Below are 18,861 nucleotides of genomic sequence, written 5' to 3' on the forward strand. Positions count from 1 at the left end.
CTCCGAGCCATTTTCCGATCACGGTAGCAGCTAACAAAAGTGGAATGCAGATGAGCAAATTAGTACCCCAATGTGTATAAATCGTATTGTAATGAGATGTACTACCATTTTCCGATTCCCTTACCGTGGAAACCCTAACGGGAGGTCTGCACCTCTCATTGGGGCTGCTGTGAGGGAATCAGAAGGAAAAAAAAAAAAAGTGCTCGTCAGGGACGTCCTTCTAAAGTGCCTAACAGACATCCTTCATTCACAAAAACAAAAAAGGACGTCCCTGACGAGCACTTGGACATTTTCAGCTTAAGTGAAGGGCTACTACTCTGCCTTCTCACTCCAAAACACTCAGGAGAAGCAGCGATCAGACGGGGCTACGAGGATGCTCTCTCTTTCTGCACTGCTTATTTGTCTTGTCCCCTGGAAATCTGGGTAGTTTGGAGGGTTTGTGTGCCTCGGATTCTGTTGTCCCCACACAGGGTGGTACTGCGAGGGAATAGAACGGAAAAAAAAAAACCATCCAAGTGCTCGTCAGGGACGTCTAACACAAGCTGGACGTCTTCCTGCACCTTTTGTGATGGGCGTCCTTCTTGGACGTGTTTTTCCTACCTGCAATTAGGAAGGGCTTCTCTGAAGAAAAAAGAAAAAAAAAAAAAGGACGTCCATGTTTTTCTTACCTGCCTGAACTGACCACAAGCACAGTTCTCTCAGCAGTTCCCTCCAAGGTTGTTTTTAGCTTGCGCCCCCCCTCCCCCCCCCCCCCCCCCAGGATCGGAACGTGCGAGGACGTCCACAATCAAAACTTTTTGGACGTCCCTCCCTCCAGGTCTCTCTCAGCCAATCCCAACGCGTTTAGCTGATACTAGTAACCTTGGAGGGAACTGCTGAGAGAACTGTGCTTGTGGTCAAGTTCAGGCAGGTAAGAAAAACAGGGACGTCTTTTTTTTTTTTCTTCAGAGAAGTCCTTCCTAATTGCAAACAATTTTGTGGCCACGCCCACCCATAATCGTCTGTCTGGATACACCACTGCTTCATATATGAATAAAATGGAGGTAAACACACACAACACCACAAGCAATTAGCATTTGGAATATAAATCTGTTTTTTTGTTCTGTGTTGCGTGGAGATGGCCCACACTTGGGATCTACCAGCTAGGTTAAAAGTCTACAACTTCAAATACTTAAAACTCCACACTGACTGGCTTTTCTGTATGACGGTGGGCGTCACTAAACCCTTTTTATGCCATCAATAAAAAATCAAAAGTAGGATATCAAAAACCATACAAAATAAAAATTACCAATGCAAGCACCAAACCAAGCTACCATCTAATAAGCCACCTTCTCAATGTGGCTTTTAAAGACAATAAGAGGCTCATTTTCAAAGCACAGAGACTTACAAAGTTACATAGGTGATCCCTTATTGTCCCCTTCACCCTCTTCGTTCCACCTCAGATAGCCTGCTCTGTCCCCCCCTCCCCCCTCTGTTTTGCATCTTTCACTCACACATGATATAGTCTTCAGCTACCTCAGCCCTACGCTTTGGAATACCCTCTCTCCTCTCCCTAGATCTGTTACTTCTCTTCTTTCTTTTAAGGCTCTTCTTAAAAAACTTCTCTTCTCCTCTTCCTTTTACCCCTCTCCTCCTTACTTTATATAACTTGTAAGTCTATGTACTTCAAAACAGGGCCGCCGCCGCCGGGGCTGGGCCCGGGACAAGACCGCCCCCAGGCCCCCCCCCCCACCCGAGGTCACATCACGCCCCGCCCGCCCCACCCGAAGTCGCCGGGCCCCCCCTCCACCTGAGGTCGCGTTGCGCCCCTCCCCACCTGAAGTCGCCGGGCTCTCCCTCCACCCGCTGCCGGGCCCTCCGAACTAACCTGAAGCACCATCACGTTCGCATCGCAGCAAGCAGCAGCAGCAGGGCAGACCTCTCCTGCCTTCCGTGCCCCGCCCTCGCGGACGTTACATCAGGCGAGGGCGAGACACGGAAAGAAGGAGTGGCCTGCCCTGCTGCTGCTTGCTGCGATGCGAACGTGAAGGCGCTTCAGGTTAGTTCCGGGAGCTACGGAGGACGGGCCGGACTGCGGCGGCGGCGCCGGGGCGGCGGCGGCGCCGGGGCGCCGGGGCCCCCCCCCCCCCGGAGGCCTGGGCCCGGGGACTTTTGTCCCCCCTGTCCCCCCCTCTCGGCGGCCCTGCTTCAAAAACAAGCACCTAAGTGATAAAATCATACTATCACAACAATGTAACTGAGATGTAAAATTAGGCATGCTAAAAATACTCAGGCTTCTATGGCAACCGCCGAGCTGTGTTAAGAAAGCATGGCTACAGAGCCCTGCATTATGCAGTTCAATAAAAGCAAAGGTCTGCCAGCAAATCAATTTTTTTAAATCCCCATTAAAATCTTGTTTAGTTTACTGCATTTCAAGAACCTATCTGCAAAGGTATGCAACACCTCTTCTCCTCCCAGCTACAAGATATCAATCCACCATACCAGTGAGCCAAGAAGCCTTCGTCCAAGTTCATTTTCAGAGGCCTGGCACATCTCTAGCTGTTCCAATTCTGGTTCAATAGCTGTGTTGCAAGTGGGCCTGAAGCTCAGCTCAGATGTGTAGCTGGTTCTCAATGAATTTCTTTATAGCAATAGTTTTAAGCCCGCATTGCTAGTCGCGGCAGGAATTTTACATTTTAACTGGCAGAAGACCAAGCCTCCAGAGCACGGTTCACTTCACTTACTCCATGAAAAGGCCACAGCGAGTGCCAAATCGTCTCAGTTCTTGTATATTACATATAATTGTAGTTTGCCTGCTTAATTGATGCTGGCAAGTGTTATAGATTTAGGGCACAACAGAGAATGCCCTCTTGGTTGGCTCTCCAACTTCTGAGACTTCATCATGCATGTCTGCCATAGATAAGGATTCATGTAAATTACTCCATCTCCACTTCTAAGTAGCTCATGAACAATATAATGCCCAGTGTTCATTCTTTTGTGAAAGAAGTGATTCGATTATGTTTCCCCATGGTGCCACCTTCATTTTCTAGAATTTCAGCGTTTTTCCTTCCCTCAAGAAACTTTGGATTTTTGCTTGTCAGAATCCTATTCATTTTGGAATCATGTGGAGGGGCATTTTTGAAAGGACATCCAAGTATCCAAGTCAGAATTGGGACATCTTAAGTTCAACATGAACAGCCATTTCCCAAAATGAAACATCCAAATTATGAACACCAAAAAAACAGTGGTCAGTGTAGTAAATGGTAAACCCTCCAGAGACAGGGAAATACCTGCTGTACCCCATCTGTTTTTATTGTCTTTATTATTTACATATATTTATTTATTTAGATTTTGCTCACACCTTTTTCAGTAGTAGCTCAAGGTGAGTTACATTCAGGTACCCTGGATATTTCTCTGTCCCAGGAGGGCTCACATTCTAAGTTTGTACCTGAGGCAATGGAGGGTTAAGTGACTTGCCCAAGATCACAAGGAGCAGCAGCGGGATTTGAACCAGCCACCTCTGGATTGCAAGATCGGTGCTCTAACCACTAGGCCACTTCTCCACTCCTATATGTATCTCTCCAAACGTAGCTCTGTTTCTGGACAGCTCACAATTTAAAGGTTGAAAAAAAAAAAAAAGTTCAAGTGGGATTTGAATCTGAGTTCCCTGGTTTAGAGACCACTGCACTGACCAGTAGGCTACCCTTCAGACCTGCTTGCTACTGTGTTCAGAATGCCCACAATACCTGATGTTATCAAGGAGCCTTTCTGGTGTCACTGTCAAGGGTGAGGGAGGGGGACTAACCACTGGGAGATTAAGGAAGGGGGTCATGCTTTAATCCCTCCAGGGCACCTTTTTATACCCTGGATGTTACTGAAACAGGTATAACTTAGGATGTCCCCTTGATATTTGGACAAACTGCAGCGTAGGACATCCAAATTCTGCCTTTTGAAAATCATGATTTTGATGTTTTGGGCAGATGAACATTTTTTGGGCATTTTGAGGCATCCATCTGCTTGAGAATGAGCACCATAGTTAGTATTTGGATGGATATTGAAATCCAGTCAAACATTCACCAGTGGCAGCACCTCCAAAATCAGCTTAAACATTTATGGAGTCTTTTACAAAGCGGTGGTAAGCTGATTGCTAAAACGGAAGTACCACCGGGCAACTGTAGCAGCCCAGCAGTAGTTCCCACCCCCAGCATGTGCCATTTCTGGTGCTACAAAAATATTTTTATTTTGCCCGGAGGTAATCGGGATAATGCCGTGCACTGCCAGGTTACCGCTGGAGCCCTCATTGCCACCTCAGTGGGTGGCGATTAGTGCTCCCCCCGAAATGGGCAAATGGCAAGTACTTCACTTGCTCTTGGCCATTTCTTAAAAAAAAAAAAAAAAAAAAAGACAGACCTGCCCTTTACCCACTGTGGTAAAAGGGGGCCTCAGCGTGCAAACACATGCACTGATGCCAACGTAGGCCCCCTTTTGCTGCAGCTTCGTTAAAGGACCCCTTAAAGTCCTTTGTTAGTGACACAACTTCTGCTTTTTCAATCAAATCTCCTAGCGTTCAAAATTGCTTAACAAGCAATTCCACACAGTGCATATAGATTGCTGCAGACTTAACAGTATTTTCATATGTAAGGTTCTGTCTTTCCCTAGGGTACGTCCTGTATTTGTCTGTTCCAAAATGTTGGCAAATGTTTTTTGCTATTTATTTTAAACTAGGAAAAAAGGCCCATTTCTGAAACCAATGAAACAGGCGCTAGCAAGGTTTTCCTCGGAATGTGTATGTTTGAGAGAGTGTCTGTGAGAGTGACTGTGCGAGTGTGTGTGTGTGTGTGACAGAGAGAGAGTGAGACTGGGTGCAAGTGTGTCTGTGAGAGAGAGTGTGTGTGTGTGTGTGTGTGTGTGTGTGTGTGTGTGTGTGAGAATGAGTGTGCGTGCCATGGGCCCCCCCCCCTCCCTCCGAGTTCTAGGGTCATCCCCTCCCTCTGAGTTCCAGGGTCGTCCTCCCTCCGAGTTCTAGGGTCATCCCCTCCCTCTGAGTTCCAGGGTCGTCCCCTCCCTCCGAGTTCCAGGGTCGTCGTCCCCCTCCCTCCCTCCCTCCGAGTTCCAGGATCGTCCCCTCCCTCCCTCTGAGTTCCAGGGTCGTCCCCTGCCTCTCTCCCTCCCTCTGAGTTCCAGGGTCATCCCATGCCTCCCTCCAAGTTCCAGGGAACCGAATTTCAGGTTCCCCCCTCTCTCCCTCCGAGATTCAGGTTCCCCCCTTCCTCCCTCCCAGTTCCAGGATTCCCCCCCCCCCCCAGAATGCAATGTCACATGCATGCAAATGCCGTCGTCCCTCCCTTACTCCCTCCCTTCCAGTTCCAGGCCCCTTACCTCCAATTTTTAAAAGTCATCTTCACTTACGAAGTCGGGTTTACGGCAGCCGGCAGCAGCGGTAACAGGTGTGCAGGCTCGGCCCTTCTCTCTCAGCTCTGGTCCCGCCCTCATTTCCTGTTTCCGCAAGGGCAGGACCACAGCTGAGAGAGAGATAAGGGTCGAGCCTGCACGCTTGTTACCGCTGCTGCTGTCGGCCGCCATAAACCTGACTTCGTAAGTGAAGTTGACTTTTAAAATTTGAAGGTAGGGGGCCTGGAACGACGACACCCTCATGCGTGTGACGTCGTGTTCCATTGCCTGGCAACTCTGCAACGTTCCCTTCCAGTGATTGGTCTTTACGAACACGAAAGTACGTGACATCATTTCAGGAGATGGATACAGCAGGAGCACGAATGCTTCAAGGCTTCACTTTCTCAGCTTCAGAACGTTGGAGGTGCTTTTTTATTATATAGGGTAAGATTTTTGATACACTGCCTTTTTGTGGTACAACCAAAAGTAGTTCACATATTACATACAGGTACAGAAGGTACTTTCTCTGTCCCTAGTGGGCTCACAATCTAAGTTTTTGTACCTGGTAATAATCTGGTTAATAACATTAACAACATTAAAACTCCTCACAAACAAGATAAGTTTGGACAATTATATTCATGATGTTCTAATCATTTTTCTTCCAAGCATTAACTTGCTGTATAGCTGTTATTTTCCACAGACTGTTGTTTAATAAATCCTATGTAGCTATCGCTTCTGCAACTTTTTATCTAGCTGTTTTTGTTGATTTTTTAAATTATTTTAAACAAAACATTGGAAGAAACCTTAATTTGTTGAGACCAAGGAAAGAAATGTGAAGGCGTATCTGGTTGCTTTAGTAGTTCAATATAAAACCATGATGAGGTGTTGTGTTGTTCCTTATCATACGTAAATACTGAGTTTTGTTTCAAGAGAAAAGATATATGATATTCTAAGAAACTAGGGAAGTTGACACCACCTTTTAGTGAGCAGGCTTGCAATTTTTTTTAACAGATATTCTAGGTGTTTTATTACTCCATAAAAATTGTATTAGTTTAGCTTCAACTTTGTTATATATTGAGGAGTTTAGTAATACAGGGCGCATGCTAAGAATATAGTTAAGTTTTGGCACTATCATCATTTTTATAGTTTCAAGTCTACCCCACCAGTTAAGCCTCAAAGGGGACCACTTTTGAGTTAATGTTTAAGTAATTTTAATTATATTATCAGAATTATATTTAAGAGTACCTTCAATAGTGGGGCCAAAAAGAACTCCCAGGTACTTAATTTGATTTTCATTCCATTGGAAATTATATTGTTGAATAAAAAGGTTTCAGATGAACACAATTTATGGGCAAAAGTTCAGTTTTTGTGGTGGTTAATTTATAACCAGATATTTCAGCATATTTAGAGATTAAACACAGAATGTGAGGTATTGAGGAAGGAGAGGTGAATAGGGGAACGTCGTCTGCATATGCAGCTAATTTAATGTTTTGTTGACCGATTTTAACACCTTGAATAAGGGGATGTTGACGAATAGCTGTTAATAATGGTTTAAAAGCTAAATTGAATAATAAGGCGATAGGGGGCAACCCTGTCTAGTGCCTCTTGTTGGTGTAAAAGGTTTAGATATTACATCATTTATTTGAATATATGTAGTTGGAGATGTATACAGGACCTTGATTATATTAATTGAGTCTTCAGATAAACCATACCATTGAAGCACTTTAAACAGATATGGCCATTCTACACGATCAAATGCTTTTTCAGCATCTAGTCCTATTGCAACCAAAGGATCTGAGGTTTCTTAGAGAAAATTCTTGTGTTATCTGAAGAAGATATCCCTCTCATAAAACCAGTTTGATCTGGGTGTATGATTTTAGGTAAGAAATGTTGTATTCTCTCTGCGATAATTTTGGCAAATATCTTGGCATCTAAGTTTATTAAAGATAGTGGCTTGTAATTTTGCACTAGACTGGGATCTTTATCAGGTTTCTGTAACACAATAATATTGGCTTCAGTGAAAGAGCCCCTGATGTTGCCAGTTTCTATCATAAGATTGTAATAGTCACATAGAATTGGAGATAATATGGTTTTAAACGCTGCATAAAATTCAATCGGTAATCCGTCTGGCCCAGGTGCCTTTTTAGTCGTCATGGTTTGGATAGCAAAATTCTCATCCACTGTGATTTGTTATGAAAACATCTTATTATCATCGTCTGATATAGTGGGATGGTCTAATTTTTCTAAGAAATCATAATTTAATGTCTCAACATCAATGTCTGAGGTATATAAGTCTTTATAGAAGGATTGGAATCTATTTGCTATGTTTATATTTGTTAAAGGAACATTATTCTCATCGTTGATTAAAGAGATGGAGTTTTTTTTACTTTACAGGCTTTCAGGTAATTGGCTAGTAGGTGTCCTGCTTTATTACCTTCATAATAGTATAAAGCATTGTTACTGAAAATATCTTTGCTGGCTTTAGTACCTAATAGGGTATTATATTTGAGTCTGGATGCTTTAAGCTCTTCTAATATGAGTAAATTGTTAGTGTCACGTATATGTGCTAGTTCTAAGGATTTTATTGTATTTTTCATTTCCAAAATTTCTTTAATTCTTTATTTCTAGAGGCTGTAAATGTTATTATTTCCCCTCTGATAAACGCCTTAAAAGCATCCCAAAGGTTATGCCAAGAGGTGTGATTTGGCAAGTTGAAATGAAGATATTCTTGCATCGCTTTAGAGATATTTTCTATAAAACTAGGATTAGTTAGAAGTGTGGAATTAAATCTCCAACGAGGTCTATTTATTGATGTTTGACTTATATTGAGCTGTAGGGTAATCTGAGCGTGATCAGATAATACAATGTTACCAATGTCAGTACTAAGGACATCAGATATCAATGATGTCGATATTAAAAAGTAATCTATCCTGGAGCATGAATTATGGGGATTTGAGTAAAAAGTATAATCATGTTCTGTCATATGTGTTGTTCTCCATATATCACAAAGATTAAATTGTGAGATTAAATCAAGATTTTGTGTTGCTTTAGGGGGTTTATAAGCATATTTAGATTTCCTATCAATTGAGGAGTTTAATATGAGGTTAAAATCGCCACCTATAATACAAGGTGTATCAACTTCAGCTGCTAACATATCTGCTAGAGATAGGAAAAATTCAGGTGAGTCCAAATTTGGTGCATAAATGTTTAATAACGATATTATTTTGTTACATATTTTTATATTAATGTTAGCCCATCTGCCCATGTTATCATTTTTATGAGAGAGTATGACTAAATCCTTATGGTTTTTTTTAAAGTCATAACACCATTTTTGTTCCCTATTGCTGATGAAAAGATAGGAGGAAGGAAATTTTTTATGGAAATCTTATTAGCTTCGGTAACTGATAAATGGGTTTCTTGTAGCATAATTATATCAGGGTTTAATTTTGTGACATAAGTCAAGATTTGTTTTTTCTTGATAGGATTTTATAGACTCTTTACATTGAAAGAAATTATTTTAATAACCATTGTGATTTTTTTTATGAACAAAGAACTTGATTCAGTTGTTAAACATCCCTTAATGCATTCTATGTACATTCCAATTTGGAATAATCCAAATTTTAAAATTAACAATTCTTGTATTAATTGGCCTACTTGCAAAAAGGCTGGCATTTGGTCCCTCAATGATGTCATAAAAGATCACTCTTTGCTTTCCTTTTCCCAATTATGTACACAAGTTCTCAATATTATAAATGGATTCAACTCAAACATTGTGTAACTAACACCTTAGATATAAGTAAATTATCTACGGAGTATCCCACCTGCTGGCAACTTTGTAAGTCTTTTATGTCTTCCAAAAAAGTCACATCTAAATGGTAAAAAATACTTCAATTAGCTAAATTCAGTTCCCCAACTAATACCATGCAATCATGGGAACATGATCTAAACACCCAACTAAATGAACAAGAGTAGGAAAAGTTTTGGTTCAAAACTACTCATACCACCAAACCAGCATCCATTTCCCAATCCATGTTTTTACTTGGCACATAGAGCTCTATGGACTCCAGCTAAACTCACCAAGTTGAACACAACAAAAACAAAAAACAATATGAATAAATGTCGGACATGTGAAATGGATGTTGGAAATCTTAAACATGTTATTTACTCTTGTCCATTCATTCAAGAATATTGGAACTCTGTATGGGACACAGTATTATCTACTTTGAATATCCAGGACACTTTATCATACAATATAGTCATTTTAGGATCTCTAATGATACAATCACCACTAGATAGTTATCAAGCACAACTATTGGACATACTGTTACATCAAGCCTTAAGAACCCTTTTCCTTTGTTGGAAAGACCTATCCAAAGTAACTTATTTAACATGGTGGAATTCTGTGTGTACATTAGCTAAATATGAATATGCAGCGGCTGAAAAATATAACTCAATTATTAAGTAAAAAAATATGGACTCCTTTACTAGATCAACTACACAATAACCTCTCTCAGAGTTGAAACTTCTGTATTACTCCTGTGACTACTATGATTTGTTATAGCAATAATCCTTGTCTAACCTTAACTTGAACATGTATACTGATGCTTTGTCATTGTTAACCTGTTATGTTAACTAATTGCATTTATTTTAGCCATTTTGTTATGTTCTATAAAACACAATACAAATATTGGAACTAAAAAAAATATATATATATATTTTTTTTTTTGGGAGCTTCTCATGCTGCTCAGCTGTGGGATAAGTTTCTGCCCTGGCTTTCTCATCTTTAGAATTGTTAAAGATTTGGAGCATAACTAAAGTTTGTTTAGATACGAGAAGGATCTCTTAAGACAAACAAGCCAGGGGTCTTTTTTATAAGGGTAGTAAATCATCATAGCTAATAATACCAGACAGCTAGAACCAACCCAGCTATACACAAACCAGTTCAACAACATAACTACCCTACCCCCTGCTGTTGAAAAGGTTTTGTCAATGCAAGAGAAGGTGGGAGGTCAAATTCAGCATCAAGGACTGTTTGAAGAGGCATCACCCCTCCCCCTTCTCCCCCAAACCACACCTATAATATTACAGCAGATCAAAGATTTTGTTATAAAACATCCTAAACACAGGAAACACAATTTTCAGCAGGTGCATCTGTTACACAAGTGAAGTCATCTACAGGGGAAACAAATTATGTCACAGTGCCCAACCCAAGTCTTACATTCTACTGTAGGCTATCACTGTTAGATCTTTGATTAAAACAAATTTTAATCTGTTTTAGGGGCATGTTTTTTACTTGATGCTTTTCTTCAATCCTGTACCTAGGGGGAAAATCTTAGATAATCGTGCTCTTAGAGACCTACACGAAATACCAAAGGAATAGAAATGACAAAACAAAGCAGCAAGACACTGCACACAACACTAAAGCAGGTGAAGTCCAACACTGGAAAGATCAAGGTGATCAGATGTCAATAACTAGAAAAAAAGGTTTGATTCCCCAAGTGTTAGACAAAGATCTTGTTCTCAAGGGGTCCTAGAGGCAGGAAGCCAAAAGTGACTCTCCACAGAGGAAAAAGGGATCCCTGAATCACTAGGCCTTTTATCAAAAGCTTGTTGTCTTAAGCTGTTCTGAAAATGCCACAGAATTCTTCAAGGCAGAGCATCAATTAGCAAGCACTAAAGGGTTTAAAAAGACCCCCCCACACACACACACACACTTCCAGGCAGGTAGTACTCACATCGATCATGGTCCGCCATCCCTCAGTTGTTCCTGACAGCAGTGTCTCGGGACGGGCCATGCCAGCATTGTTGATGCATACATCAACACCCTGATGTAAGGTCTTGATGGCTGAGAACATGGAGAGGATCTCATCTTCATTGCATAGGTCACACTTGTATGGGATGAGAGAACCTGGGAATCCCGCACTCTGGCATTCTGCTGCCAATTTCTGTACAACAGGAAAAGTAGAATGTGCACATAGGTTAGAATTTGAATCCTGAATGACAACCTGTAGGGTTTTAAAAAGGAAATCAATACCATGACTGTCCGTTTCTAAACAAGGAGAAAAACAATCCACATGAACCATTCACATGTTGGCACCGATGTGTGTGATGAGAGATTACGTTATGAAGTTACTGCCCTGAAGCACAGGAGCTTACCCACACAAGGGGTACCTATATCCCTTCTGACCATACAAGGGGGCAATTCTACAACTGAATGGCTTCAGTTAGGCCCAGGATCCACTACAGAATATTAGTGTAACCTGGTATTGTCATACTAACATTTAAGTGCCAGCAGAAGCACTTGCAGATACACACACCAGGGAGCTGGACTACGCATTGGTGCCTAAATGCAGTAGGAACACACGTAACTCATTCTGTAAGTTATGCATTTAACTGGGAGCTCTGCTCGTGTTCTACTCATTTTCCACCCCTATTTAAGTTAAGCGCTCTTCTGTTATGGTGTACCTAGGCTGCTGGCACTTTCACTTGAATAAGTACTAGTATTCTAGACATTTACATGTACAAGAGGTGTGCAAATGCGGCACTTAGATTACAGAATTGCCCTTATAGTTGCTTTGCTGAAAACGGATCTGAAAGCATGATACATGTGCTGAGCAGCAGAACTTCTGTTGTGGCATGTAGGTCTCCATGGCACAGATGTTTAATGGTAAAACAACCATTGCACCTTCCATACTATAATGTTCTCTCTTTAAGGGGCCCTTTTACTAAGCCACAGCAAAAAGTGGCCTGCGGCAGTGCGAGCGTGTCTTTTGGGCATGCGCTGAGCCAGTTTTTGCTGCATCCTGGAAAAAGGCCCTTTAAGGGTCTGGAAAATGGATGTGCGGCAAAATTAAAACCAGCGATTTTCGGCTTGAGACCTTACCGCCACCCATTGACTTAATGGTAAGGTCTCCTACACTACCTGGGAGGTAGGCATGCAGCACACAGCCACTGCTGTTTACTTCCAGGTAAGCGCCACGCAGTAGAAAATAGAAAATATTTTCTACCGCATGTTTTCAGTGTACGTCAAATTCAGAATTACCGCCTAGGGCACGTGGTAGCCAGGCACAAATGCTGATTTGGCGCATGCTGGACACGCGTAGGCCCTTGAGCACCTTTGTAAAAGGGCCCCTAAGTGCCTTCCTGTCTGTGCAGTCAAAAGCTTTATAGTAGCTTTACGGATTAATCAGTTAACAGTCAGTAGCAAGAAGGAATCTTGGAAGCGTATCCCAATTCTGCGCTTTCAGGTACAACAGTTCCATAACATTCTACCTCCAAACACTACACTTCTAAGAGGAATGCTGGATGATAACAGTGTAATCCCTTGGTTATGTTGGTCTAGGCGGCTGCTTAGATTATGCCCAGGATAGGTGGACAACAGGGATACACTATTATTTATTTGTTGACAGGGCCAGTCCTAGGGTCTCTGGCGCCCCCCTGCAGACTATCAGTTGGGCCCCCCCCCCCATCTCCTTTCTCTCTTCTCCCACCCTGCCCCTGTCCAGCGATTCTCCTTTGCCCCCATTCCCCTCCCATTTATGGCCACCTGCCCGCCCTCTTCTCCCCCCCAACATCCCCATTTTTCTTCTTGCCACCCTGCGTGGGTTAAGTCTTTTTTAAAATTTACCTCCGTCCCAGCGGCCGTGTCATTTCAAAGCCCTGCCTGTCTTTAGCCTTCCCTCCCTTCGTGAGTTCGTTCCCGCAGAGTCCCGCCCTCGAGGAAATGACATCAGAAGGCGGGACTCTGCAGGAATGAACTCACGAAGGGAGGGAAGGCTAGACGGGCAGGGCTTGGAAATGACGCGGACGCTGGGACGGAGGTAAATAAAAGATTTAAACCCCCAAGGGTGGCGTGGTATGGCGGCGCAGCGCCACAGCGGCGCCCTTGAAGGCAGGCGCCCCCCTGCGGTGCTTACCCCGCTTACTGGGTTTGACCAGCCCTGTTTGTTGGGACCAGGGCGGGGCTAGGATATACCTAGGCCACAGATTTTCAACCCTTTTAGTCTCAAGGCACACTTACATGGCACTAAAATTGTCAAGGCACACTTCCGCAAATGGTCCTAAAGTTTACATTCTACCCCATCCCCACCCACACATGGTCCAGCATTTTCTCTTCTTCTCCCCCCCCCTCCCCTTCACCTGCACCCCACACAGGGCCCAGCATTTAACCTTCTCCTCTCACCAAATAGTCCAGTATTTATCTTCTCTTCCCCCCTTCATCCTCACAAACAGTCCAATATCTTTCCCTCCTGTTCCCTCTCCAGTCAGTGACCAGTCATCTTCCCTTGTCTCCGACACCCACTCCCGCCATCTACCTTTTAAAAGTTTTCTTGTCTCCAGCGCTCAGAGGCAGCGATTCATACAGGCTGTTCATGCCAACCCTGGAGCCTTCTCTTTGATGTAACTTCCTACTTATGTGGAAGCAGGAAGTTACATCAGAGAGAAGGCTCCAGGGTTGGCACAAGCAGGCTGTATGAATCACTGCTCGCTGGCACCGACCGCTAGAGACAAGGAAACTTTGAAAAGGTACACTCCCCATTCCAGCACAAATTAAGCTGACCCTACTAATAAATGACCTTCAGCTCCCATAACACACCTAGGGACCAGCCGTGGTCACACTGGTTGAAAAACGCTGACCTAGGAGACCGAGCAAACTCTTCACACAATGATGGAGCCCACACAGTTTTTTTTGCTGAAAAATCAGAACCTTTACTGTCCTTCAGTTGATGAGGGTACAGCTTCAACCACTTCAGCACAGATGGCCCAACTACTTACAACAGTTTTCTCCTGTCCTTCAATCAAGCACAGAAATTACAAACAGCTTCTCCTTATTCTCCTTTGTTGCTCAAACCACACACCAGTTTGATGAGGACTTAGCTTAACTATGAGCAAGATTTAAGTAGTTGATAAACACTTACAGGGTCCTGAGTGGCTAGGTGATAGACACTGTAGCTCTGCAGTGATGACTGTATCAGATAGTAAATGGCTCTTTTTATCCCTAGCAGGCAGGAGGAGAAATAGCAGGATGCCTGGATGACAAAACAGGTAGCCAAAATGAATCCCTCTTCCCTGGACTACATAAGGGTGGAAAGGATCACCATACCTTCTCACTAAAACAAGCCAGCATCTGGGTTTCAGGTCCGTTAGTTGTCCCTTGGTCCTTGAATCCTTGCTCCTTTAGCAAGTAGTGCCTTTAGGTGCCAACTCATGGGAGTATAGCAGGCCTATTCTGCATTCAGGATTTCTGTATCAGGCTGGGCAGGAGGGCTCCTTCTTAGCATGGGTCAAAGGCAGGAGATGGAACCCAAGATAAGTTTGGCGGGCAAGCAGAGTGCTTATAACATTGGGGGAAGGGTGGTGTCACTGCTGCCACCAGACCATTCCCCAAATTATTATAAACCCTCCCACCCTTCCTTCAGTTTCCAGAGGTTTCTACTCTCTGGAAACATAGTGTGAACACACAACATCCTGGCAGGTGCAGATACAGCAGGCGTGTAGCCAGACACTCAATTTTGGGCGGACCTGAGCCCAAAATGGGTGAGCATGAAAACCCTGCCTCCTGCCCAGCATCTCTCCCTTCCCTATCGAGGGGTCTCTTAACGGCATTTCCCCCAGCCCCTGATACCTTTTAATTCCTTCTCTTCTTTGCTGGCAGCGAGCAGCAACTCACACTCGCTGCTCACGGCAGCCCCAAGCCTTCCCTCTACCTGAATGTAACTCACCTTGGGTTACTACTGAAAAAGGTGTGAGCAAAATCTAAATAATAATGCAAACCTTCCCTCTAATGGAACTTTCTGGTCCTGCAAACAGGAAGTTGCATCAGAGGGAAGGCTCAAGGCTGGCTGTTAATGCTGCCGAATATCCTCTCTCACCGCCAAAGCACTAACTGGCTAGGATAGGGGCCCCCAGGGGTGGAGCATGGGCATAGCTAGTATTTAAACCAGTTAGCACTTTATCCACCAAGTTAACCAGGCACCGATCTCAATAGGTCAGTAGCCGGTTAACTTCCAGGTTGCCTCACTAACCTATGGATATTCAATGGCAGAGGCCAGACATGCCCCAGCGTTGAATATCCAGGGTTAGCAGAATATAAGCCACTTTCCACTGCAGGCTGAATATCGATCCCTTAAGTTTGACGTAACATGTATTATCCCATGAATAATGCACAAAGCTGATTCATGCAAGTTAAAAATTAAACAAACAAAAAACACCCTACACTCAGAACATATGAAAACTGGGAAAAGTGGTCAGAAATCTGAAACCAAACATCCCCAATATGCAAGAAAGTTGAGCTACAGGATTGACGGGGAATGAGGGGACTTTTTCCCCGCCTTAAAGATCCAGACTACTTCCTTTCAAACTACCAGGTAGTAAAAACTTACTAGAAATGCTGAAAATACTAAATATTGCATCACTCAACTAATGCATTTTTGGTTTTCTTCATGCTGGATTACAAAAGGTACTCTGCTCATCTACATAATTACAATCAGCAGGCGGTTTAGACCTAAATCCTTTCGGGAGACTATGAAGAAAAAAATGTAGAATGGCTGATCTTTCATTAAACGCACAGCAAGAGTTCAAACTACTAATTTTCCTTTTATCTTGCATGGGCATTCACAAGCAGGCTTGATAACTTCACATCTTGTGCTCACATTTTCTGAGCAAATGTCTACACTTGACTTGAACAACACCCGAGAAAATGGTGCTCATACAGGATAATAAAAACAGCCATGCAGAGTTGGTCCAAGGACCATCAAGTCTAGTGTCCTGTCTCTGCGGCCACTTCAGTTCAGAGGTATCCTGCAGACCTTATTTCCTATAGCTCATTTTCAGGGGTAAAGCAATCTTTTCTATGATCTCCTGGCTAATAATTTCTCATGGTCTTTTCCTCCAGAAACATGCCACCATCTTGTTTGAGCCATCTTTATCTGGCGACGCTATCACAACTTATTTGTCTATTTATTAGGATTTATTTACCGCCTTTTTGGAGGAATTCACTCAAGGCGATGTACAGTCAGAATAGTTCAAACATGAGCAATAGGCAATTACAGCAGTAAAAATATTCAACAATACAAAGTATGGTATGATATACTAACAGTGTCAACACAATATGTAATAGAGAATTAAATTGATACTGAAGGGTAAAGCATATAGATAGGAAGACAGTAGGAAGAGTTAGAAAGTAAGTTGCATATGAGGTCAGACTTATCTCAGGTAGGGTAGGAATAGGTAAACATGCCCTGCTGCCATATGTACAGCCTGAGTCACTCCTTGTTAGTTACTTCTTCCATTAAAGGCCTGGTCGAAGAGCTAAGCCTTCACCTGCTTCCTGAAGTAGAGAAAGTCTTGTGTTAAGTGGAGCTTTTCAGGCAGTGCATTCCAGAGCGTGCGGGCTACTCCGGAGAAGGCTCGCTTGCGGGTATCACATTGTATAATGTCTGTTGGAGAGGGTATGGTTAGTGAAAGTCCTTGGGAGGACCTTAGTGTCCTTGGTGGTGTATGAAGGATCATCCTATTTTTCAGGGCCATTTCCTTTCAGGCCAGGCCTTGAAGGTCTATTGCATGAAAATACTTTCCATGATCTGTTTTCGATCTGCTGGTCACTGGCTTGATGGAATGCCCTCTTGTTTTTGTGTCTGAAAAATTAAACAACTGATCTCTGTTTAACCATTTTACTCAACTCAAGATTGCATATCATATTCCCTCTCAGTTGGCTTTATTCTCCAAAGTTCAATAGCCCGGTTTAGCCTTTCTTCACGAGGAAGGTGTTCTAATATCCTTTTGCAATTTTTGTCATCCTTCTCTGAACTTTTGATAGATCCTCTATCAGAGGTGGGCAATTTCACTCCTCAAGGGCAGCAACCCAGTTGGAGTTTTCAGGATTCCCCCAATGAACATGACCAAAATCTATTTGCTTACAATGGAAGCAATGTGTGCAAACAGATCTCATGCACATTTGTTACAGAAATCCTGAAAACCTGACTGGGTTGCAGCCCTTGAGAACCAATGTTCCTCACCCCTGCTTTATATCCCTTTTCAGATGGGGCGACTAGAACTGCACACCATACACCTATGCAGGAGCATAGTGATGTTCTCTGTTTTGTTCTCCATTCCTCTTTCGGATTATTCCCCTAACATTCTATTTGCTTTTAAGCAGCTGCATAAACTGGGCTGAAAGTTTCCACCATGATACATAGATCTTTTTCTTGGAGGGTTATTCCTCAGAACCCTGCACCTGAAGTTAAGTTGGGATTGTTTTTTTTCTCATCTACCAGGAAGTCTCTGAGCCAATCACAATGCGTTTAGCCAAGCTAAGCGCGCTGTGATTGGCTCAGAGACTTCCTGGTCTCTCAGCTGTGAAGCACTGCCAAAAAAACGTTTTTATTATTGCAAGGAGAGAATGACGGCCAAAATAGACGTTTTTTTTTGGATGGATGGCCATTCTGGCCATCATTCCCCCCTTTTTAATAATAAAAACGTCTTTTTGGCAGTGCTTCACAGCTGAGAAACCAGGAAATTTAGGAGCCAATCACAGCACGTTTAGCTTGACTAAACTCCTAGTGATTGGCTCAGGGACTTCCAGGTCTCAGCTGAGTGAAGCACTGCCTAAAAAAGACGTTTTTATTATTGCAGGGGGGAATGATGCCCAAAATAGACGGTTTTTTTGGATGGATGGCCATTCTGGCCGTCATTTCCCCCTCTGCAGCCGCTCCTCCTCTCACCTCGCTGCACTCCTCTGGGGTTCTACTCCAGGGGCAGTGACGTGAGAGGAGGAGCGGCTGCAGAGCTGACAGCCAATGCCTGATGGCTGCCTGCGGTGCCCTGTTTCCTTTTTAAAAGCATTTTTGCAAGTTTAAGTTGCTTTTTTTGTTTTTGTACCGGCCGCTGCTGCTCAACAGGAGAAGCAACAGTGGCCGGAAATGGCAGCTGAGCTGACGTCGGACGGAGGGGGGGGAGCGGCGGTGACCTCGGGGGGGGGGGGGGGTGTGTGGCAAAGGGCTGAAGCTGCTCCTCCAACCGACGTTCCAATGTTACGAACGCAGCAAGAGACATTGGAATGTTGGGAGTGCAAATTATTATATTAGACTACAAATCTCACAGTGCCAACAAACAAATTAAAGAATCTACATCAAACTTCACTGTGCCAGAATTAAGGTTTCATCACTTTAATGGGAAAATTTTCTCTCCATTGTTTTTATGGAATGCTTCCCAGATAGTTACCATCTTGGCTAGTATTAGCAGGGAAATGCCATTATGTATCAGATAAAGATATATTATTGTCTATATATATATATCAACTTTTGTTCCTCTTAGATGATAGTTCTTGTTCCATCTATAAATGAAAAGCAATGGAAAACTCAAAACCCAATGGGTCAACTGAATCGTAGTCTTGTAACACTGTTGAAACAGCTCCAAGGAATCTTTGTGACCTGTTTTTGCACAGAAGACAAGGCCCTAACCAAAGAAATGGCAACTTAAAAACACAGCAAA

At 43.2% G+C, this 18,861-nt stretch overlaps 1 protein-coding gene across 2 annotated transcripts in view; it reads right to left on the minus strand.

Annotated features, from left to right (window-relative positions):
* DHRS11 (dehydrogenase/reductase 11) overlaps nt 1–18,861 on the minus strand; it is a 125,420-nt gene that overhangs the window by 31,480 nt on the left and 75,079 nt on the right. For both annotated transcript variants that reach the window (XM_030186074.1, XM_030186073.1), the window contains exon 2: nt 11,106–11,315. In XM_030186074.1, the coding sequence (XP_030041934.1) occupies nt 11,106–11,315 (210 nt within the window). The remainder of the gene's footprint in view (nt 1–11,105; nt 11,316–18,861) is intronic.

Source organism: Microcaecilia unicolor, chromosome 13, assembly GCF_901765095.1.
Source record: "Microcaecilia unicolor chromosome 13, aMicUni1.1, whole genome shotgun sequence".
NCBI classification, from domain to species: Eukaryota; Metazoa; Chordata; class Amphibia; order Gymnophiona; family Siphonopidae; genus Microcaecilia; species Microcaecilia unicolor.